Here is a 25,044-nt window from a genome sequence, read left to right as displayed (position 1 = left end):
AGATACAGAAATTGAACAGATCCTTTTTCTTCAACCAAATGGCTGTTCAAATAATAGACAGATATAATCAAATACATTATATATTACTAAAATTACAATATATTACAAAACTAAAAATAAACAATGTTTAAATTATAAATGGCTCTACTCCAATGATAAAGATAAGTGATTTGGATATATAAGACTAATCCTTTATTTGGCAATCTTAATTGTCTAATGAAGGAAATTTTTTGACTAAAAGTAAATTGTCACAGTGACATTTTTAGTTTAAAAAAAACAAACAAATCAAAACCCAAATGATGTTACATACCTTATCTCTTGCAGTAAGAAATCGTGGATCATCCTGAAATGCTTCTTTGACAAGTTTACTAAATCGATTAAATAGTGTAAGTAACTGTTCAACATATTTTTCAGAATCCTGGAAGCAAAACACACTTAGAAAGTAAAAAAAAAAAGAAAAATAATAACCAAATTGCTATACTGATGAAATTAATTTAAATATGTAACTACACAAATATGATGAAAAAATATTAAAAAAAGAATTAAATTTTGTAGACCTAAAGCACTAAAGAAATTTTTTTTAATGTGATACCACATTGCAAATTTTCATTACAAAGTTAAGTATTTGCCATTTTTTTATCTTTATATACATTTATTTCTGATCTATGTTTTGGGAAAATACTTACAGTAGTAATAGTTTCAGCAGCTGCTACCATATCTGCTAGGCCAGCACTCACTATATGTTCTTCTAAATCTTTCAACATTGGCTCTATTCCATTAGGAACTTTGTCCATCAAAGAAAACATTAAGTGCAACTCTGAAAAGACAAAAAAACATACTGGTAAAATTATCTCATCTATTAGAGGGGGAAAAAAAAAAATCAACTTAACCTGAAATTTTCTCTCATAAAAAGAGAATGTGTTTAGGAAGGAGGAAAGGAAGGAGGAAAGGAAGGAGGAAAGGAAGGAGGAAAGGAAGGAGGAAAGGAAGGAGGAAAGGAAGGAGGAAAGGAAGGAGGAAAGGAAGGAGGAAAGGAAGGAGGAAAGGAAGGAGGAAAGGAAGGAAAGAGAAAAATCCATAATTCAAAAGTGATCATATAATGACATCTGAATAATCTAATCTCTTTCTCTGGAACTAAAAAGTTCTTAAATTTTATGTTGACCATTAGTAAACAAAATAAATATAAAGTATATCTAGTAATTAAGAATAAAAATCACGTAATCTCTATTTCTTTTAAATGTAACTATAGTTAGAACAGATAAGGGGCAGCTAGCTAGCATGGTGGATAGAGCACCAGCCCTGCAGTCAGAAGGACCTGAATTCAAATTTGAACCCAGAAACTTAATACTTTCTAGCTGTATGACCCTGGGCAAGTCATTAACCCCAACTGCCTCAGCAAAAAAAAAAAAATAATAATAATAATAAAAAAGTGATTGTTTAAAGCATACACTACCCCCAAGATAGAACACAATAAATTATCCTATATAACAGAGAAAAAAAAATAATATTCTCTCCCTCACCAAAAAGTGTCAAAGATGAAAAAAAAAAAAAAAGGATTACTTATAATCTTTTTCTCAGGGTTCATATTCTGGGGAGCACCTTCTGCTTCCATGTAATCTTATAGTACAGTTCTTTTGAAATAAATTTCACTATTTCTCCTTGGATGGTATGTGAGTACCATTCGGTTTGAACCATATCTATTAGCTTCCAGTGGGGTCCCAATGCATGAAATTAAGCTACTGAATTTCAAACATGCTTTAATGACAGCAAATGATAAGTTCTGGGTTGTTGTCTTTATACAAGATAAGTATTTTTGAAAATAATTTAAACCTTATCTTTTAATAATGAAAACTATCTTTTAAAAAAAGAGTACCTTATGTGAATGCTTCTGGAAAGATAAGAGATAAGGTAGTAACATCACAGTTTAGGAAAGTAAGCATGGCCTAATGGACAGAAAGCTGGCTTAGAAATCGGAAGACTTGAATTCAAGCCCCTTCTTGACACATTTGGTGACCTGAGGCAAGCCATTTAATTTTTTAGTGCTGTAATTTAGTCTTTAAGACAAGAAGTTGCAGAGAATATGTTCATCTACACTTGATACACAGCACTCTAGAAGCTGAAATATTAGAAATTAAATTAATTCATTTCAAGACTTTTAGTTCACAAGTTTCAATTTAGAAGCTAAAACTAACTTGTCCATAATGATAAAAACTTGTTATGTGCTCAAAAACAGAGGTTATGAAAAAAGGTAACACTAGCTTCTCACAATCTGTTTGTAATTTCAAATCTTTTAGTACATAAACTGTCCACTAAGGTAAGGAAAGATGATTATTCTTTTATAATGTACAAATATGTTCACTGACAGCAAAATCAATGATGTTATAAGATCATTGCTAGCTATCTAAGCTTATAAAGTTATAAAGCAAAAACTTAAAATTAAATAGAATGGATGATAAAGTCTGATTATAAAGCAACAAGGTGAATCCTGTAAGCCATGCATGAAATATCTTTCTCTTTAATTGTAGTTACTATATTTAAGGCAAAACACCTTTTTAAAATGAACTGTTAACTTTAAAGAATTGTATTATTAACAAATTTCTAAATTCTAACTAAAATACTACTAAGGTAACAACATTTCAAATAGAAAAAAGCTGATTAAAAACTTGGTTTTACTATTGTAATCTTCAAGCACAGAACACATACATGTGCCTTACTAAGAATGATATAACTGAAAGCTATCAAACAATTTACTTAACAGTTTCTTGTATTTGACACCCAAAATTATTTACTATTTATTTTACTTACTTTCAGTTTCATTTCTTTTTATCATGCCTTGGCATTCTGCTAAAATTGTTTCTTTAAAGGATGTCACCAGGGCATTTACACAGCACTCCATAAGCTGAAATATTAGAAATTAAGTTAATTCATTTCAAGACTTTTAGTTCACAAGTTTCAATTTAGAAGCTAAAACTAGCTTGTCCACAATGATAAAAACTTGTTATGTGCTCAAAAACAGAGGTTATGTACCTGTAATATAAACTTTAAGGTGTATTTTGATATTGATTTATCACTTATGAGATGGTTCTTTTGCCCCCTTGAAGATCAGAGTAAGGCTTAAGACCACTTTAGGGAAACAAGTCCTTTAGAACTTTTGAGAGATTGTGTTTGTGTATTTTAGGAGAGGATTTTTAAGTTTTAATTGTGAGCGAATATAGATGGTTTTAAAGATAAATTACTGATAATCTGTGTTTCTTAGTTCAAAAATTGCCAATTCATATCCTTCAATTATTAATTACTAAGGCAAAGATGATTCTGTGTGAATTTCTTATGGATTATAGATACCATCTAAGTAAAAATTCCCTTCCTCCAGCTCACCCTCATTAAACATTGTTAAAAATTCTAGATGCAAAGCATTTTGTTATTCAACAATTCATTATGCATCAAAATCTAGTTTGCTTCTGAAAATCTCTACTTATTTATTAACTTTTATTTATAATTGTGATAGACCGACCATAATAATTGCTTTGCTTATTTCCTCCTTATAACTTCACAAAAAAGCAATTGAGGAATACTGGATGAATGCTACCAAACAATCAGACTATCTTCATGGACTGTCCCTTGATCTAGGAGCCAGAAATAATAATTTTCCTCTAAGTCATATGATGTCAATATCCCTTTAAGGATCTAATATAGGAAATTCATTCTGTGACATTATATTTAACCGTAACATAGAAAAGGGTCTACTGTTTGAATAATAAGAATGAAACATTTGTGGGTCCCTCTTCCTACATATTTCTCTTTTATATATTTTATGTTCATGTTGCTTCCTCAAAAAGAATATAAGGATATCATGAACAATGACCATTTAATGCTTGCCTTTGCATCTCTAGCACTTTATACATAATAAATGTTTAATTAGAAACCCTTTAAAACCGAGAATAGATAAAGGAGTTTTTTAAGGAAGTCAAATTTCTGATTAAGAATTCAAGCAACAAGAATCAACCATAAGAAAAATATGTGTACTCTTGTGTATTATTACTATTGGAAGTCTAAGGTGAAGCTAGTTCGAGACTTTTGGCCAGTTTTTACTGAGAAAACTGTTTTGCTATCGGTTCTCAATGTTAAAGGGTTCATTCCAATTCAAAAACTGACTATTCTTTTTGCATTATCTTTAAAAGGATATTTGGAGGCAGGGGAAGAGGGTCTGAACTAAAATGAATCATGTTATTATAGAACGATGAAATCAGAAAGCACTTTAGATACGAACTAGACATGACCTCTCAAACACAAGTATCAAAACCATCTTCCCAAAGCAAAGGTCTAAACATATGACTTTGCTGCTCAAGAATTTTCAGGGGTTCCCTATTCTCCCTAGAGTGGAAAAAACAACAACAACAAAAAAAAAAACTGCTGGGCTTGGCCTTAGAGTCTTTTACAAGTCAGCTCCAATACAGCTTTTTCCAGGCTTCCTGTACATCATTCCCCTTCATATATTCTACATTGCTGCCAACCTAATTTTTCCTTCTGTCCCCCATACACACTCCTCACCCTCATTCTCCATACCCTCTTGTCCATTCCTGAAATATCCTCCCTTCTGGCCTCTATGTAATGTTCTCTCTAAAATATAATGTTCTCTGTTGAGGTTTTCTTGGGGTCTCTGGAAGCAGTCTTTGTTTTAGTTCAGTAATCACCACACGAGTAGCCAGGAGTTAAAGTCCAAATCCTTTATTGTTTCCTTCCAAGTTTTATCTCCTTTACTTGGGGCTCCGCTAGTTTTTCTTGTGGTCTATCTTGCCTTGGTTCCCAAGAGCTTGAGCTCCCACCTGCCTTCTCTGGCTTCTGAATCTCCCCAAATCCAAAGGTTTGTGCTTCAGTGTGCAGCCACCACAAAGGTGGATGATGGAATGAATCTGTCTCAGCCTCTGAGAGCTTCCAGTGAGCTTGTCTCTTTTCCTGGCCCTGAGAGCTTCTAGCTTATATGCCCCACACTGAGTATACACCAATTATTATATCACTAGGAAACCATTATTTGTTGTAGGATTAAATCAATGCTAAACTAGATTTAACCATTGTCTCCTCAATTCCACTTAGTACTTGTTTCAAGTTCTGGCCCATAACATTTCCTTGTAGGATTAAATCAATCATACTGAACCATGCTAAATTAGATAACTATTGTCTCTATCAATTCCACTGACTTAGTACCTTGTAAGAATCCTTTGTTTCAAGTTCAGAATTCTGGCCCATAATACTCTACCTCCTAGAATCCACCTTTTAAATTCAAGGTACAACTCATGATTTGCTAGTTGGGAAAGCGTTTCCTGATTCTAATTCTTATGTTTTCCCTCTCTTTAGATCAGTGTGTATACCTATATATTTACATGACATCAGTGAAGGTAGGAACATCTTCATTTTGTCTTTGTACTGCCAATGCCTAACACAAAGTGAATTCATGAGATTCTTCATGATGCAAATTGGTTTGGTCATGAAGTTCACCTTAAAAATTCAAGTTAATACTGGGATTATATCCCAAAGAGATTATAAAGAAGGGAAAGGGACCTGTATGTGCACAAATGTCTGTGGCAGCCCTTTTTGTAGTGGCTAGAAACTGGAAACTGAATGGATGTCCATCAGTTAGAGAATGGCTGAATAAACTGTGGTATATGAAAATTATGGAATATTACTGTTCTGTAAGAAATGACCAACAGGATGATTTCAGAAAGGCCTGGAGAGATTTACACGAACTGATGCTGAGTGAAATGAGCAGGACCAGGAGATCATTATATACTTCAACAACAATACTAGATGATGACCAGTTCTGATGGATCAGGCCATCCTCAGCAACGAGATCAACCAAATCATTTCTAATGGAGCAGTAATGAACTGAACTAGCTATACCCAGAAAAAGAACTCTGGGAGATGACTAAAAACCATTACATTGAATTCCCAATCCCTATATTTATGCACACATGCATTTTTGATTTCCTTCACAAGCTAATTGTACAATAATTCAGAGTCTGATTCTTTTTGTACAGCAAAATAATGTTTTGGTCATGTATACTTATTGTGTATCTAAGTTATATTTTAATATATTTAACATCTACTGGTCATCCTGCCATTTAGGGGAGGGGGTGGGGGGTGGGGTAAGAGGTGAAAAATTGGAACAAGAGGTTTGGCAATTGTTAATGCTGTAAAGTTACCCATGTATATATCCTGTAAATAAAAGGCTATTAAATAAAAAAAAAAAAAAAAATTCAAGTTAAGTTTCTTATTTTATCTTTAAGAAGCTTATACTATTTCTAGTCTTCTAAGACTCAAGTTGGTGGCAATAATGTTAAAAAAGAACTGTAAAGACTGTGGACACAAAATGGAGAACTGCCTTCTAAGATGTGAGGGTTAAGATAGGGGAAGGAACTCTAATGTTTGCGTTTTAAGAGAATGGAAGAAATAATAGTGCTATTAATTAAAACAGATATCTAAAGCTGAAATTGATTTTGTGGAAGATAAATTCAAGTTTCTTTGCAAGCATTTATCTATTTTCCTTTCAAATCTAAATGATAAAAGAAAACCTAAGTAGGCATATTCAAGCACAACAAATCCCCACAATGACTATGTCCAAAATCCTGTCTTATTCTGTATATTGAGTCACCTTTCTATCAGGTTCTTTATCACTCATACCTTAGAATCATGGTTTATGATTGTGCTGATAAAAGTTCTTCCAAAGAGGAATTTAGTTTTGAATATATTAAATGTAACGTGTGAAAGAAATATCAGTAAAAATGTTTACTGCCATTTAGAAAACCTACAATTGGAATTTACTTGACAGAAAGACTGGACATGACAAATATGGAAATATTTAAGAGGATTGTACACGTTTAGTTTAACCTATATCAGATTGCTTGTTAACTTCAGGGGGGCAGAGGGAAGAGGGAAGAAGAAAAAATCTGGAACATAAAATCTTACAAAAAAGAGTATTTGGGAATATAACATACTATTGAGAAAAATAAGAAAAAGATTGGAGATATATATATATATGGAAATCATTTATATAGATAGAGGTCACAAAAGCATGAGAACACATAAAATGATTTTAAAAATAGAAGAGAGAACTGAGTCAAAGAAAAAACTCTGGGCAATCAACCAGTGAAAGACTTATAATAGCTAATAAATAGCTAGCATGCATGCAGTGCTTTAAGATTCTCAAAGCCCTTTAACATACCATTTCATTTGATCGTCACAAAAACTCAGGGAGATTCTGGGTGCTATTCTCTCCATTGTACAAAAGAGGAAAGCGAGATAAACAGAGGTTAAGTGACTTGCTCAGGACCACACCAGAAAGTGTCCAAGGCAGAACCTGGGACCCAGGCTTCCCTGACTACAAACCCAATGCTCTATCTACTGTATTAACTAACTGTTGAGCTGAGAAATAAGTGCACTAGAGGATCCAGTGTCATAAAGGATCAAGAAGAGGAGAACATCAAGAAAGGAAGGATGATCATTGGCAGCTAAATGGTACAGTGATTAGAGCACTGGAGTCAGGAGGAGTTGAGTTCAAATCCAGCCTCAGACACTTAATACTTCCTGGCTCTGTGACTATGGGCAAGTTAAGTGACTTGGAATTGAGAATTGGAAGGAGAAAGGAAGATGAGTCTAAAATGCTAAAGAAAGATTAAAAAACAGTCTCAGAAAAGATCATTGGATAGGATGACTGTAACAGAGAACTTTCAAGAAATCAGTTTGATCAAAGAGGGAGAACAAAAGCTAGAATAATAAAAAGGAATAAGGAATAAAGCTACTCATTTGTAGTGAAGGAAGCTTAGAGTACCTTAAGTTTTCTTTCAAATACCTTGGAGATTGAAGGAAGAACTGTAGGACAGTAATTACAGGGTCTAGGGGTAGCTATTATGTGACAACAAAAGATTCCTGAGTGTATCTGTAGGCAAAGGAAAAGAAATGAATAAAGAAAGAAAAAAGTATCTTTTCAGACAAGGAGGAGGAAGAGGACTGACAAAAATATGGAGAAATTGAGATTTGAAGAAATAAATTTAGAGATATTTAGGAACTAATTTGAAGAAAGTCATGTTGGTTAAGATCAAATTTCTTAGCATATAATCTCTAAAAGTCTATCCAGGATTATTATTTTTGTGATTCATATAGCAAAATATTCCTTATAGCACTATTTGTGGTAGTAAAAAAAGAACCCAAAACAAAACTAGAAGGAAAGTTGAGTGCCCATCAAGTGGTAAATAGCTGGGGGGGGGGGGGGGGGGGGGGGGAGAAGAGAAGACTTCCTGAAATAAATAATGACATACTATTGTAGTATATTGCATTGGACTGTTATTGTATGAGAAGAAATATCAAAACAGAGGAAGCATAGCATAAGAGACAGAACTGACTTCAGAGTAAGGAAGATTTGGGTTCAAATTCTGCAACATTTCAGCTCCCCATTAACTCAGTGCCCATTTTAAATCTTTTCCTTTACTAAAATACTGAATTTATTTAACCTATACATTCTGTGTCTTCCCACTATTTCCTTTTATCTGACCATCATTATACTATCATGTCCTATCATAACATTTCATGCATTTTAACATGAAGCAAAGGATAGAGTTTTACCTTGGAAAACTAAACAGGTACAAACTTTGGACAACACTTTTTTGGCAAAGCAATTTGGATGACATTTATTAGATTAGATTTGATAATTTCCCCAGAGCCTGAGATCTTGAATAGACTACTGAAAAATATTCAGAATATCCACTTTTGGAAAAGCTAGCCTGAATTTCTATTTAATATCCCCTATTTTTTGTTATAGCACTAACACATTTCTTCACTGAAGTGAATCTTTTTTTTCCACATTCTTCATCTTCAGAAAGTTTTATCTTTTTCTATGGTAAATGTATCAGTATTCCTTAAAGAGTGCCCTAAGGAAATTCTCTAAGAATAAATTTCCCAAAGAGTGTCAATTTGCATTCTAATTACGCTCTAGTGAAAGTTGGAATTACTGGGTAAAACCGATTTACAGCCTTAAAATACTACTTAACTTAAACATTACAAGAAATCCAATAGTTACCTAGTAGCATTTCCTATATGTCCCTTTTACAGGGTATGTAGTAAACACATGACTGTGTGGCAGTAACTTAGAAACACCATATACATTAGACTCAACACAATACCCCTGGTTTAATATAAATAAACATTTTTTTATGCATTTACTATGCCAGGCTGATGATATAAAGACAAAAATCAAAACTTCCCTTGGTCCTCGAGAAACTTATACTTTTATTAGAGAAGATATATACATCATTGGATTTTCACCTTCACTATGGACATCTTTATAATTGTACCATGTTGTACTAAGAGTTATATCTAGAGAAGTAGTGTTGAGTTGGACAAGTCCCTTGATCAACTTATGTTCCTAAATAGGAATTCTGCCTCTCTGTTTGTTATATTATACAGTACGGGGCTCTACTCAAGGAAAATTGTTGGGAAATTCGAGTAATCATTCTAATGTAAAAAATTGATAACATCATTTTCCTGCTCACCAAAAAACTTTCAGTGGCCTCCAGAGCACTGTCCATGTGATAAAATACTAATTTTTTTTTATTAGAATTCTTTTTACTTCTATAATATAGCTCTAACTTACCTTTGTAACCATATTTCATATTACTTTTTTTAGGTAAAATAAGATTAGCTAAATAAGATTACAGGCTGTTCCTTGATTTTACTCTGAACTCTTAAAAAAATAAAAAAAAAAAAGAGTTCTGTGCATTTGGGCAATTCATCTCTTTTATTTGAAATGAACTCCCTCCATATATCTGCTAAAACCCAATGAAGTACAGTTCACTACTATCTCTTCCTTAAAGCCTTTCCTGATCCTTCCAGAAAAAGATAATTTACACTTTACAATTTCTCATGTCTCTCCTCTCTATTTCGGCTTTCCTTTACAGGTATCTCATTCTACCATAATTATTTTTGTATCTGTCTTAGATCCTTAATAAATTACAAGTTCCTTGAAGCAAAGATTATGTCACAGAATTATAAAATTTGATTGCCAAAAGAGATTTTAGTTATACGCTCATACAGTCCAAACCATAGTCCAAAGAGACTTCCATTTTATCATCTGACAAGTAGTCAACCAGATTCTGTTTGAATATCTCAAAAGAAGTATAAGTCCTTGTTGACATTTTTCATTTACAAATAGTAGGTGCTGGAAAAGACTTCTGACAGTTTCTTGGACAGCAAGGAGTTTAAATCAATCAATTCTTAAAGAAATTGATTATTTACTGAAAGGACAAATATTAAAGCTGAGATAACACTCTGGACTACATGAGAAGACAGGACTCATGGGAAAAGACGCTGATGCTGGGAAAAACTGAAGGCAAAAGAAAAAGGGTTGCAGTAGGGAACGAGATGGATACTGTCACAGAAACGACAAACACAAACATGGACAGGATTCAGGAGAGAAGAGCCTAGCTTGCTATGGTCCCCAGGATTGGGCACAATTGAATGACTCAACAACAACAAAATGCTTAATAAATACTTCTATATGGAATAAAGAGATAAGGTAAAGAACTTACAGGAATGTGTGAATTCTTTTTCTGTATTTTATTTTCATTATTTCTATGTTCCCCTTATGACCTGTACAATATGTGCAGGCCCATATTTACTTGATCCTTGGCCAGGTATAAACATATTTCCTTAACCTGAGCTGATGACATTTATCAGTATTTGATCAAGCTAATAGACTAAATATCAATAAATGTCACTGTCTGTTTAATTATCTGAAGCTTGAAGGCCCGATTTTCTGTTTCCTAGAAATCAGGTGATTTCGGGGAGATAGAAACCTTCCATTCCAATCTCTCTGGAAAACAACAACCAATTAGATGCTTCTCCCTCCCCTTCTCAATGCTCTCTTACTTGTGATAGAATCTCTTGTATAAAAGCTATGTATCTTTACTACTTCTTTAGCCCTCCTACCACAAGCTTTCTCTTTCCCTTATCTCATGACAGAATGGCTCATCCTCTGGAGGTTTTAATAAACAACCTTTCTGTTTTCTACTGAGTAATCTCTGATAGTCATTTTGGGTAAGAGTTTTCTACATGCCACACACTTCCTAAATTAAAATGGATAATACTGCTGCTTATGTACTTTTTGTGGACATGGTACACATATAATGTTACCAACCTTTAATTTTTAAAAGAAGAAAAATTACACTTCCTATACAAAGAATGGATAAAACTGAAAAGCCCTAAAAATAGTATAAAACTTCTTCTATATATCTTTAATCAAGTATTATGCTATCCTTTTTTTTTTTTTTTTAAATAAAGCCAAGAAGTATTGATGTACAAAAGGGATGAGGAGAAAAAAGTAACTGGAAGAAAAAAAACTGATTGGAATGGGGGCGGGGGAGAGAATCTAATTTGGCCTATTGTATTAGGAAAGAATAAAAAAAAAGAGAAAATTGAGGTTTGGGAAGGAAGAATATTAAAATAATAAAAAACGATTTCAGAGAAAACTGGGAAGACATATATAAACTGATGCATGATGAAATGAGTAGAATGAGGAAAACAATTTATACAATAAACAAGGAAAACAACTTTGATGACTTGATACACTAGTCATTTTACATACAAATTGGGTTGATAAATAGTCGGGCAGTTAACTAATACTATGTATAACCAATACCATTAGCTTAGTTTTACTTAACACTATATATCAAATTCATATTCCAAACTTTAAAAGCAGGGTTTATGGCTTGCTTAATTGTCTTGATTCTCCATTTGATTTGTTCTATATTGAAGTAGCAATGAAGCCTTCATACTCTAACACTTAGTTTCCCTTGTCAATCAATGGCATTGTGAGAACAAGGATGTGAACTAATCTGAACCAGACTAGAAAACAAAGTTTTTCTTTTATTAGCCTGATCATTCTGAAGATATGAAATCCTATAATTATTTTCTGTTTTCATTTGATTTGGATTTGAAATGTCTTCAACAGAATAATCCAATTTTAATAAAGACTGGATCTAACTTTTTTCTTAACAGTAGTCTATTTTTCCAAATAGATGTGAAGATAGTTTTCAACATTTATTTTTGTACGATTTAGAGTTCAAATTTCTCTCTCTTTCTTCCTTGCCTTTCCTCCTCCCCAAGACAGCAAGCGATCTGATATAAGTTAAATACAAAATAAATTGACTTAGTATTTTAAGTTTTTTTAAAATCACAACAATGAATTACTTGTAATTAGATTATCAAAGATGGCCTTTTTATATTTTTGCAATATAATTATCTTTTCTGAGATAGCTCAGAAATTCTCTTAGGAGCAGAAATTAAATATGAGATGAATAAAAATAATTTCTTCAGTCAATCAAAAAGTACTTCTTATATTTCAAGCACAGTGCTAAGCACTGCAGGTAAAAGGAAAAACATGGTTCCTGTCCTCAAGGAATTTGCAGTATAATTGGGAAGACAATATACAAATAACTATATATAAACAAGATATATACAAAGCAAACAGAAGGTAATCTCAGAATAACAGGAAAGCCTTCCTGTATAATATAGGATTTGAATTTGGTGTGGAAGGACCAGGAGTAACCAGAAGCAGGGGTGAGAAAGCAACACTATAGAAATAGCTACTTCAAAGGCAAGGAATTGAGGGATAAGTCATGTATAAGGAATACTAAGAAGTTTAGACGAACCTACAATATAATCTCATATTGTAGGGAAATGAAATATAAGAAGAATGGATAGAAAGGAGCCAGGTTGTGAAGGATTTTAAATATCGAATAAAGCATTTTATATTTCATTCTAGAAGGTAATAGGGAGTCACTTGAGTTTGGGGTGAGATAGGATGGGATAAAAGTTAGACTTGCATTTCTGGAAAATCACTTTAACAATGGAGTGTAGGATAAGCTGTAGTGAGATTTGAGACAGGGAAACCAACCAGCAGGTTACTGCAAGAGATATGAGGTAAGTGGATGGTAGTATCAGAGGTAAAAAAGGGATGCATGTGAGACATGTTATAAAAACAGAAAATAAAATTTGATGATACATTGAATATGTGGAGCGAAAATAAGGAACTGAGAGCAATACTAAAATTGTGCGCCTTGGTGATTAGTAGGATAACAGTATTCTTAACAATACTAACAAAGTTAGGAAGAAAGGAAGATTTGAGGAAATATAAGTTATGTTTTCAGTTTGAATTGCCAATGGGATACACGTTCAAGATGAATAAAAGACAGCTCAAGACACCTGATTACAGCTCAAAAGAGATTAGTGCCATGTGGGAATCATTTGCATATAATGATAATCCAGCACAGCTAAAGAAATCTCGAAGTGAGATAGTATAGAGAGCAAATGGAAGGGGAATCAGGCTAGAAACTTGGCAGATACTTAAGAGTTAGTGGATATAACCTGGTTGCAAAGATGACTAAGAAGAAGCAATTGTATAAGTAGGAGAATCCAGATGAAGATAATGTCATAATAAAAAAAACTAAAGAGGAGAGAGAATCCAGAAGAGAATTATTGATAATGTAGAAGGCTATTCACAGATCAAAAAGGATGAAGATGAAGCCAAAAAAATTTGGCAATTAAGAAATTACTGGTAATTTTGAAGAGAGCAAAGGAGTTTCAATTCAACGATGAGGTCAGAATCCAGATTACAGAATTTATGAGCAAGTGAAAGAAAATGGTGGTACTCCTCACTCAAGGAATTTGACCATAAAGGAGAAGAGAGATATCAGTTGTATCAGAGGGACTTTTAAGGATGGGGAAGAGATGGTAGCAGGGAAATGGCCAGTAGATATAAGAGATTGAAAATTAGAATAAGAATGAGGATGAGAAAGGGAAAAATTTGCTGAAGAAGATGTAAAGGCATAAAATTAAGAGTACATGTAAAGGGGATTGCATTGGTGAGAAGGGCTACTTCATGTGAGACAGAATGGAGGAGAGTAGGTGAAGATAACTAAGTGATATGAGGAGAAGAGAGAAGGAAAGAAACTTCTTGCTGAATGGCTTTGATTTTTTCAATGAAATACAAAGTGAGAAGACATGGAGGAAAGTATGCTTGATGATGGATGAAAAGATTTAGAGTAAGTACTGTGGTGAGTGGGACAAAGAATTTATTAGGGAGGTATAAAATGACTGCAATGAGGATCTAGTCAACAGTTTCATGATTTTTCTATAGTTTCATTTGGCAGCATGCAAACAGGAGTTGAGGGGAATGAATATAATCTAAAGTTAGGCATTGGCAAGCAATAATTGCCAACAGAACAAAAGTGAAAGGGATTAGATTGTAGAGAATAGTGTGGGTTGAACTGATTTACCAAGAAGTAAGGAAATGGAGAAGAACAGTGCAAAACAAGAACAAGAGCCTGGGAAAGAACTAGGGTTGGAAGACCTAGAGGTCAGAGTGAGGGCAAAGAATAGGGTCAAGGATTGTAAAGATGGAATGGTAACATTTGATTATAATCATATGAAGGAATTTAGGAATTCATGAACATATAAGTGGGAAAGGATAAGATCAGGGTATAATCATCCCTGAATGTAGTTGAAATAGAATGGAGAAACAGGTCATGGGAATTGAGCAGATTAGGGTAATGGAGGGAACATCAATGTGTATGTTGAAGTTCACTAGTATGAGAGCAAGAACTGGGATGGGGAGAAAAATTGTCAAGCTAGAACTAAATTTGTTGAGAAAAGAAGGACAGTGTTCTGGGTGTTGACAGGTAAGTTACTAGAATTTGGATTAAATGATAAATTTGAATATAGTGAAGTGATTGGCTTGGGGGACATAAATATCATTTTAAAGACTAACCTCTAAATGAGATTTTATAAAAAATACTAAATAACTGATCAAGTTAATCTACTTAATGTAGCATAGTCAACCAATTCTATAGCATATTGATTTGCAAAAAATACTTACTGCTTCTACAGAGTTACATTCACGCCTTGTTTCTAAATACCGTAGTGCTCTTTTTTCTTCTTCTTTTAATTTAGCATCTGCCTGTCCAAAAGCAAAATGACAATCATTTTAAGAAGTGAAAACGCATAGTAATAACTGTCTTATGAGGTAAGTTCTGACTTACATATTTCATATAGTTCTGTACACCATTTTGTTGTAAATAAGAAGGGGCTTGTGTTCTATAAAATCTTTCTGTTGAATCCAAGTATGCTTTTTCAAAATTGTCTCGGTAAATTTGAAGCTTATCCTCAGGATTTGAACAGAGATTAACTGAAGGAAAAAAAAAAACCCAGAAAAAAATTTCACTCCAGTTATGATACAGTTCATATAAAATATTTTAATTAAATAATAATAAAAAATATATAGACTTTAAAAGAAAACTAAGAACACAAGATTTTAAGTGCTACATACAGGGACTCTAGACACACAGTGCCAAGAACAATATAAATTCTGTCTATATGGATCACATAATTTAGTTGGGAAGAAGATGCACAAATGTATAAAAAGATAATATAAGAAGTCAAAGATGTGCATGGTACAGAAAATAAAGCATTCTAATAGTCTGGAGAAGAGAAGAAATTATTTACAGGTAAAAAAATAAGAAATTATTTACAGGTATTTGAGGGAAATGTTATAAAAGAGATGATTATGGAATTGGGGCAGTGGGGGAAAAACAGTTGTGAAAGTATAAGAAGAAACACAAAAGAACAAGTTATACATAGAAAGTAATGGTTGAAGGATAGAGTCCTTATGGGGAATAGAGGGATATAAGGTTTCCACTTTATATACAGGTAGAATTATAGAATTTATGACTATATCTAGAAATGAAAGTGACATTGGAAGCTATCTGCTCCAATCCTTTCTTTTGACAAATGAGAGAATGAAGAAAGAACACTGGGAAATGAACGTGGACTACTTGCATTTTTGTTTTTCTTCCCAGGTTATTTTTTACCTTCTGAATCCAATTCTTCCTGTGCAACAAGAGAACTGTTTGGTTCTGCACACATATATTGTATCTAGGATATACGGTGACATATTCAATGTGTATAGGACTGCTTGCCATCTGGGGAAGGGGATGAGGGAGGGAGGGGAAAAGTCGGAACAGAAGTGAGTGCAAAAGATAATGTTGTTAAAAAATTACTCAGGCATGGGTTCTGTCAATAAAAAGTTAAAACAACAACAACAACAACAACAACAAAAAAAAAAAAAAAAAAAAAAAAAAAAAAAGAGAGAGAGAGAACGAAGGCCCAGGAAGGTTATGTGATTTGCCCTAAGTCACCCCCCCCCCCCAAAAAAAAAAAAGATTTGAACTGTGGACATCAGACTCCACACACAATAATCTTTCCCCTTCGTCACCCTGGAGGCATATTGAATAAATCCTTGAATTCTAGATTACAAAGATTGAACTTGATAGTGAAGAGCTATTAAAAGATTTGAACAGAGTGACACACAAAAAGCAAAAATATGGTATCAGAATACATGGTAGATTTATATAGGAAAGAGAATACAAAAAAAGAAACTGAGCAAGGAAACTATTCCAGTAGTCTAAGAACAAAAGAAAAGAAGCTTGAACCAGGATTGTAAACATGGAACTACAAAGTGGGTATCAAAGGAGTGTGATAAATAACTGTATGTGAGGGCCAAGCAAGAGGAAAGATTCAGAGTCAAAACAAAATCTTAAGCCTGGTTATCTAAGAGAATGCCAGAGATAAGAAAATTAATATTAGCACTAGTTTGGAATTTCAGGAATATAAATTCTCAAAGGAATTAGTACATTTCCCAAACTTAAACATAAATCGAAAAGTTATGTTAGGTGACTGCTCTTATTTAAATTGATCCAACAGCCACATCTATTAAGAAACTCAGAAATTTATACCTTAAATGCCAAGGAGAAAGTATCAAATGGAGTGAACAAATGAACTTTTTTTTTTTTTTAAAGAATATTGAAATCACCTTCTTAATTACTAATACCACCATTAACCAATAATCAATCATCTGCTGCCAACAAGCCAAAGAAGCTGGGAGTTGCAGCAATCACCAGACCACCAAGTTCTTTAAGTGTAGTTCCCAAAGGCATAAGTACTATGCCAATGTGACCTGGAAACTTTTTGAAGATGCTGCAGTCCTTGCCTCCACTGCCATTGAAGAGTCAGAAAAGAAAAGTTTACTGGCAAAGTTTTTAACCCTGTCAAATTGTTCATCAAAAGTAAGTTTAATTTTTTTTATGTGGGAAAAACATTAAGGAAGATACAATAACACCTACTTACCTGCTGTACCCTAAGAGTCATTTTTATCTGACCTGCAGCTGAAATCTATGTATTTTGTTCCTACCATTTGAATGTGAGCACCTTGATGTAAACATTTGTCTCTCTAGTGCTTAGTATGCTGCTGCAAAAATAATATAATAAATGCTTTAACTGCCTTTTCATTGATTTATTTAGCACAAAAGTTTTCTGTGTGACATGGACCCTTTATACAATTTAATGGTAACTACATGCCTCGTGTCTCAGAATATTTTTAAATGAATAAAAAAATACCTAGAATTATAAAGGAAACCAATTATACTGAAATATAGAACACAAACACACACACCATAAAGTGAAAGATCCACCTCTGATCTAATACTAATGGTACATACATTGTGCTTACTGACAAAAAGTTCTGCCCTACAAAATATACCAGTTTCCACAAAGAAAATATAACTAATATCATAGAATTAAAACATACCATAGGATTCTCTTACTCCAATCACCAGCTGAGAATCGAAAGCTTCTCCTAATCTCTCTGCATGGACTAGCTTCATTGCACTGTCCTGGAGTCTATTCTTTATATTTGAAAAGATTGATTCATTCCATGTATCAAGCATAAGCTACATAAAAAAGAAAACAAAATCCACTAAATATAAATTTGTAAAGAATTATAGCAGATATAAAAAATGGGTGATGACTACAAAAAAAAAAAAGTTAATTATTTACCAATCTTTGAGGCTTCATTCATTTGAATACTAAAACATCAACTTTTATGTTTCAAGTCAGGATGTGACAATTTTCCAAAATCTTACCTAATTTTGTTAGTCAATTGCTCAAAATATACATTTTATTACCTCTAATAAAGTAATACCATGTTTGTAAGTTTTCAAAACATAAAAGTATATTACTTTCCTTTAAAAAAAAAATTCTAGTGAGGAACACATATAATTCAGTAGAAAACACATAACAAAAATTCACAAATCAAATAATTTATAGGAATATTTTAGTATAAAAAAAATCCTTAAAATATTTTTCTTTTTTTTCTAATGCTTTCACATGAACACAGGTTTTTGTAAATCAAAATTATTTAAACTGATATTAAGAACATGTTACTAATGGCTACTATAAAATTTAATACATTTTAAATAAATCCTTCAAGTTAAATGTTGATTCTCACTAATAGTTTGCTAATTCCAACTCAAAAATCAATATTTTACATCCTAATAACTTAAAAGTGTTCAGTTCTTAAGCATTCCTTTTTAGTAAAAGTCCAAAATAAAATAAAAAATAAAAAAAAAATAATAAATATAATATATAATGATACTATTATTAATTATTTGGTCTATTAATTTGGTCTATTAATTATTTATTATATAATCAATAAATTAATAATAATATAATATAATTATATATAATATAATAAATAATATAACTATAATAAATAAAATAAAAAAATAAAAATAAAAAAAATCAAGAAAATTATATATATATATATATATATATATATATATATATATTTTTTTTTTTTTTCTTTCTTTCTTTCTTTCTTACATGGCCAAGGCAAGAACTTATTTTCTTTAACATGCATATTGATTATGAAGGTTTTGGTGTTTGTTTGTTTGTTTTAATTTGGGTACACAGAAAAGATAGGAATAAATAAAGATTTGTTAACTTAAAAAAAAGGTTTTTTAAAAGTTAGCTATTTTTCTTTTAATATAAGATTGTTTTTTCCTAAAAAGGGCAGAATCATTCATTTTTAAAAGTCAGAATACTAACATTAAGTAATTTTTTTAAAACTCTCTACCAATGTGACAAAAAGGCATAGCTTTATGAACTAAGAAATTATGTAACAGTACCAGTACTGTCTTTAACTAGTTTTGTGCCTTTATAAATCACTTTGTCTATTTCTGTTTCAGTTTCTATACATCAAAAATGAGGGATTGCCACATAATTACCCATCTCAAAAGGTAGGCCTGAGGACTAAATGAGATAGATAAATGTGAAAGCACTTTGAAATACATTAAAAGTGCTACATAAATTAGTGAAGAGAATAATAACCCTAATGAGCAACTGAACATGAAGCTAACCTGATGACAAAATTTTTTTATTTTTGAAAACACAATTCTTCCATTCTAAGGTATTCCTTAAATATCAGTTAGAATTTCTGGTGTCCATCAAGATTTATAACTATAATATCTTGGATTTCTAAACTCTATATCCTATGTCAAGTGAATTTTGATTGAAATAAAATTTTACTTTATTTTTTTCCCTATAACTACAGTGAAAACTGGTTCATGGGTAAACTAAATCTCCATAGGCACACTCACCATTGAATGAGGCTGCAAAGTATGCTTATCCATTCCATTCAACTTGGGTTTTCTAAGGAGCAATATATAAATGCAAGCTAGAGAACTGGAGACAGGTCAAATTCTAACTGCTAGTGCCAAAGGTCCCTGAGGAATAGGCAGGGAGGAAACTGAGTTGTGAGGTCAAGTAATTGCTTCTATAGAGACATTGCCCCTTAACCCTTCTTCCCAGTTACTATAAGGCAAGCAAAAATATATCAGCCTTCATAGTTATAAGGTTTCTTTGTTTAGACTTTCTATTAAAAATAGTATCATCCTCTATTTCTAACTTAAAGGAAACAGAGGATGATAAAATATAGGTAAATACACTGCCTGTTCAATACTATCCAAATACTTAGTTCTATCATAGACAAATAAGAGGGAGTATATTTAGATACAAAGACATAATTGAGATCCCAAAAACTGAATCCAACTTCATTGTTAACCCAATTAGATCATATAACACATATTTATCAAAGGAATATAAGTTACAGATCAAAAGCATCTAAAACACAAATGCTATGTAGTTAGTTGCTTATTATTAAGCTCCCAGGAGATGCCCATAATTCAAGAAAAAAGTAAAGTAGAAATACTAAAGAAATGACAAAGAGGGTAGGACATTACCATGGAAATGCAAATTAAGATAAATCAGGAAGGAAAAGATAATTCACAGAAAGAGTTATCATTTTTTAAAAATTTACAGCTTTCCCACACCCCTAAATTCTGTCAAGTTCAGAGTTCACCTTTTAGGTTTGCTAAGCATAAAAGAGCTGTTTTGAATATTCATTGTTCTAGTGTCCTTTGGAACTACTGTAAATTTTGAGAAAATGAAGGAAGGGTCCGAGGAGTGATAAGATCCATGAAGATAACATTATTCATATATGGTCCATTGTTCACTGCTATAAGCATCACCACTACTAGAAAACTGGTTAAAAACTAATATTTGGGACAGCTAGATTGTGCAATGGATAGAGTACTGGCCCTTAAGTCAGTAAGATCTTAGTTCAAATCCAATTTCAGACACTTATCACTTACCTAGCTCTGTGACCCTAAGCAAATCACTAAGCAAAACACCAATTGCCTCAAACACAAAATGCTAATCTATAGCATTCTGTAGCACTCCCAAAAATCCTACCCTAGTTTTAGAAGTTGAGAATAGAGAAATTATATCTTATATAACCTGTACCTAGTTTTTATACACATTTGTTTGAATGTTGTCTGAACCAACAGTAAACTATAAATTTCCTGAAGGCAGGATTGTCTGTTGCCTCCCCTCCCTCCCCTTATCTCTTTTGTATTCCTAATGCCTGGTACATAGCAGTCACTTAATAAATGTTTATTGATGTACTACTGATTGACTGATAGAAAAGATCACTGGTTTTTAAAACCAAGAACATATTATAGAACTTGAAACAAAATAGATGTAAAGTAATATGAACATAAATGACTAAAATTGAAAGCAGTAAGTTTAAATGACATGCTCAACAAATCTAAACATAAAAGAAAGAAGATGAAAGGGAGAATGAATTCATTCAATAGTTATAACTATAATAAGGACAAATGATATCTTACATTCTATCATACTAACTTTTCTTTTCTTTTTTTTTTTTTTTAATTTAATAGCCTTTTATTTACAGGTTATATGCATGGATAACTTCAGCATTAACAATTGCCAAACCTCTTGTTCCAATTTTTCACCTCTTACCCCCCACCCCCTCCCCTAGATGGCAGGATGACCACATACTAACTTTTCAATATGCCATCAAATCTATCATCTAATTTGACAGATGAGGAAACGGACCCAAAAAAGTTAAAGATTTGGGTGCAGCCACATATAGAATTATAAAATAAGGAATGAAGACAAAGTTCTTTCATTCTTAGTCTTAAACTGTTTCCTTTCACCATAAGATATAAGCACTATATACCAAAAAGAAAACTAATTGCTTGTACAGCTTCCTTGACCCAAAAAGAATTTAAAATTTAATCAGGAAGACAAGACACACATGAAATTGATGGGGGTAAATCCTGAGAATGTCCAAACTCTCCTTTGAAAGAGACCCCACCCATCAGGGCAGTTAAGTGGTCTCATTCAGTTGGAGAATAGTCTGGTACTACTCCTAGTAGCTCAACTCCTAAAATAAGCAATCTCTTTTTTTATTAGAGATCTAAGCACCGGGCATTGACATTCAATTGTAAATGAGAGCCCAAGCCTCAGATGCTAATAAAAGACAACTCTGAACCCCAAATCTCTGAAGACGTCCAAATGCTTATGCTTGCAATGGAAGCCTTCTTCTTAGCAAAGCTGTTCTGCCAGGACTCTTGCCCACTTTTAAGATATTCTCTTCTCAGTGTTAATCCTTGTTATTTCCCTTACAGGACCTTACCCACTAAGTCTGTCTTCCTAGCAAAACTGGCTTTTCAGTGCCAACAATAAATCTCTTTTGCCACAAACAGATTTTGGGTTTGTGAATTCTTTCGCACTGAACCTGGGCCGACCAGAAGGGATTTCCCACCCCAATTCTCAACTACTAGCCTCATTATTTGCACCTCATCAAAATGATTTAACACCTTTAATTTCAAAACAGTATAGTAGAAACTAAATCTACAAATAGTGAGGAAACTCAGAAATAATTATCAGGTAAATGAAAATTAAAGTTAGGAATTAAATGCAGGGGGGGAAAAGGAGTAATAAGAAGGAGGAAAAGTGGTCAGATTATAGAAAGCAATACAAAAATAAAATATGAGCATTGAAATTATGAAATGGAATAATAATGCCTGCAGAAAGAGAGGAAAACCGAATAAAAGGAAATGTTAAGAGAGGTGATGTCCGAAGGAAATGAATTAGAAACATGAATTTGGTCAAAATTTGGTAACATAACCTGAAAATATGCTGAAGCCAAAGCAAGACCTGTGAAGTTAATAAGGAAAAAAATACTTTTTTTTTTTAAATCAGGTAAGAATCAACAAAGATTGAAGACAGAATATGAATCTAAAGGGGAAAAAGTTGATCTAAAGCTACTATGTGACAGGACAGTGAGGCAACTTTACCTACCTTTCTAACAATACTATCTTCCACATTCGATTTTTTGTTGCTGCCCTGCTTGCCCATTAATGTAATTTCTAGCTGACAAAATGGTTTAGGTAAGATATCACATTGAGTAAAAAATTTTCTCCACTCTACAATATATGCTTTTAGCAGTGCTGTATCATCCTGATGGCTCAGTACTCTCTGAAAGAAAAAAACAATCCCAGGTAAAAAGAACATATATAGTCAACACTAAAAGAACAATATGACTTTAAAATGAAGTTAATTTTGTATTTCTAATTAAACTGTTGTTGATCTCCTAGGCAGCTATACTAACAGTTTAAAAAAATACCTCTTTCAAGGATTGTATCTAAGTATATGTTTCTTTCTAGCATTTAAATTCTGAGTCAAATACATTAGATTCTTTCCTCGGTTTAACACCGTGGGTTATCATACAACCTAAGCTGAAGAATAGCAAAGTAAATTCTCAACTCTTCACTATGCAACAGAGACATTTCACTATCTGGATTTGACATATAGTATTCAGCATAGATATTTATCAAATGTTAAAAACATAGTAAATGATATTTCAATTTATTTTTATGCATTAACAAATAAATTTCCTTCACTTTAAAAGGCACAATTCAATTTTGCCAAAAGTCACAAATTTAAAATTAAAAAAAAACAAAAAACCCATGAATGCTTTTCTATAAAATTTCAAATTACACTTAGAAAAAATGTGTATATAAACAAAGCTTTTGATTAAGGTGTGTTAACAATAAAACATTTGCAGCTATCATAGACTTAGCTCTTCTCAGCAATACAATGATCCCAAGATATTTCCAAAAGAATTGCGATAGAAAAAGCAATCCTCATCCAGAGAAAGAACTATGAATCTGAATGGAGATACTTTTTTATCGTTTTTGTTTTTTCTTTCACATGGTTTTTCTCTTTGTTTTGATTTTTTCTTTCACAACATGACCAATATGGAAATAAGTTTAAAATGACTACATATATAATCCATATCAGAAAAAACAGAGGAAGGAGGGGAAAAAATTTGAAACTCAAAATCTTACAAAAGTAAATATTGAAAACTATACATGTAACTGGAAAAAATAAAATACTATTAAGTGAAAAAACAAATAAGCAATAAAACATTCACTATTCTAAATAAAGAAAGTCTACACACAATGCTATGATTCCTAACCAAGATATTAGCTGCAATACCGTATATAATACAATACTTATCAGTGCTCATTTCTGGTATTTTAAGTTCCTTAAATGCAAAGGAAAAATTATTTTAAACCAGAATAAAGACTATATGTATAAACAAAAACATTGATATGCAGACATATATAACTATTAAGGAGTTAATTCACTAAGTTTTTCAACTTTTCATGGTTTGTTTGAATGTTACTATCACTGGCAAATCAGTGACATTTAAAATTTCGTTAAAAGATCAGAAAGTAAAATCTTGTGGATCTTTTGAATTAATATAAAAATAGTGCTTGAGAGGTATGATAAATGATACAATATTGAAATACTGTTTGAGAAGTATAAGAATAAACATCTATACAGAAGTCAGTTATCAATATACTCTGTTCGTAGAGCAGTACCTTGGCCCATAAGATAGGAAAAAATTGAAGACTCAATTTTGTCAGATTCAAACATTTTTGAATAAATCATTATAATCTGGTAAGCTTGGATACAGTACAAGAATCTTTTCCTTTACTTCTTTTTGTTTCTTTGGAATCAACAGCATCCATGTCAGGAAAAAAAAAACACTAAAATTCAGTCATTTCTTGATTAATAAAAAGAAAGAATAATTTAAAACTCCTGATAATCCAAAAATCAATTTCAGTCATTAGCTTCAATCACTTTCTACCAATCATTTTATAAGAGCTTTCAGCAACAAATGATTTGGCTTATTTGGGTTTAAATTCATTGAATTTCCTGTCACCTTCTAGAAGATAGTGATGCAGAATGAAATGGATAAAAGGTAAGCAATAGTGAGGAAGAACAAAAAGCCTAATAGATATAGTCAATACAACAAATATTTGTTGAAATGAAGTAAATGGCTAAGTTCCTGAATAAGTGAAAGCTAGTTATATGTTAGAGGTTTTCATAACAGATAAGCTTTACTCGGCTACAACACTTGAACTTTAGACTCAGTAGCAAGAATAAAATGTTGCTTAAGCATTTCCTAATGTATTAAGGACTCTGGCATAGAAAAAAAAATTCTACTATCTATGGGGGAGTTTCATAAGAGGGCCCATAATTGACACACTACAGCTACTAGATATAGCACTAAAATGATAATCTTGTTGGGGCAAGAACATTGTTTAATACTAAATTAGCAAACCAGTAATAAATATATTAAGGAAAAGTATTTTCAGGACAAAATTTTAAAGACCTGTTGAATTCTCAAGCAATCTATTAAATAAGATACATTATGTTCCACAAACC

At 32.3% G+C, this 25,044-nt stretch overlaps 1 protein-coding gene across 3 annotated transcripts in view; it reads right to left on the bottom strand.

Moving 5' to 3' along the window:
* Positions 1 to 25,044, bottom strand: part of CUL5 (cullin 5) — an 89,041-nt gene that overhangs the window by 20,522 nt on the left and 43,475 nt on the right. For 2 of the 3 annotated variants that reach the window (XM_012545050.3, XM_023499475.2), the window contains 7 exons: positions 22,606 to 22,782; positions 17,687 to 17,828; positions 15,084 to 15,229; positions 14,921 to 15,001; positions 2,806 to 2,899; positions 687 to 817; positions 311 to 418 (listed from right to left, as the gene is read on the bottom strand). In XM_012545050.3, the coding sequence (XP_012400504.1) occupies positions 311 to 418; positions 687 to 817; positions 2,806 to 2,899; positions 14,921 to 15,001; positions 15,084 to 15,229; positions 17,687 to 17,828; positions 22,606 to 22,782 (879 nt within the window). Of the gene's footprint in view, positions 1 to 310; positions 419 to 686; positions 818 to 2,805; positions 2,900 to 14,920; positions 15,002 to 15,083; positions 15,230 to 17,686; positions 17,829 to 22,605; positions 22,783 to 24,194; positions 24,345 to 25,044 lie in introns of those variants that run through there. The other variant, XM_023499476.2, reaches the window with a different exon arrangement.

The sequence above is a fragment of the Sarcophilus harrisii genome, chromosome 3 (assembly GCF_902635505.1).
Source record: "Sarcophilus harrisii chromosome 3, mSarHar1.11, whole genome shotgun sequence".
Classification (NCBI taxonomy): Eukaryota; Metazoa; Chordata; class Mammalia; order Dasyuromorphia; family Dasyuridae; genus Sarcophilus; species Sarcophilus harrisii.
This window is presented reverse-complemented; position numbering and strand designations above follow the sequence as displayed.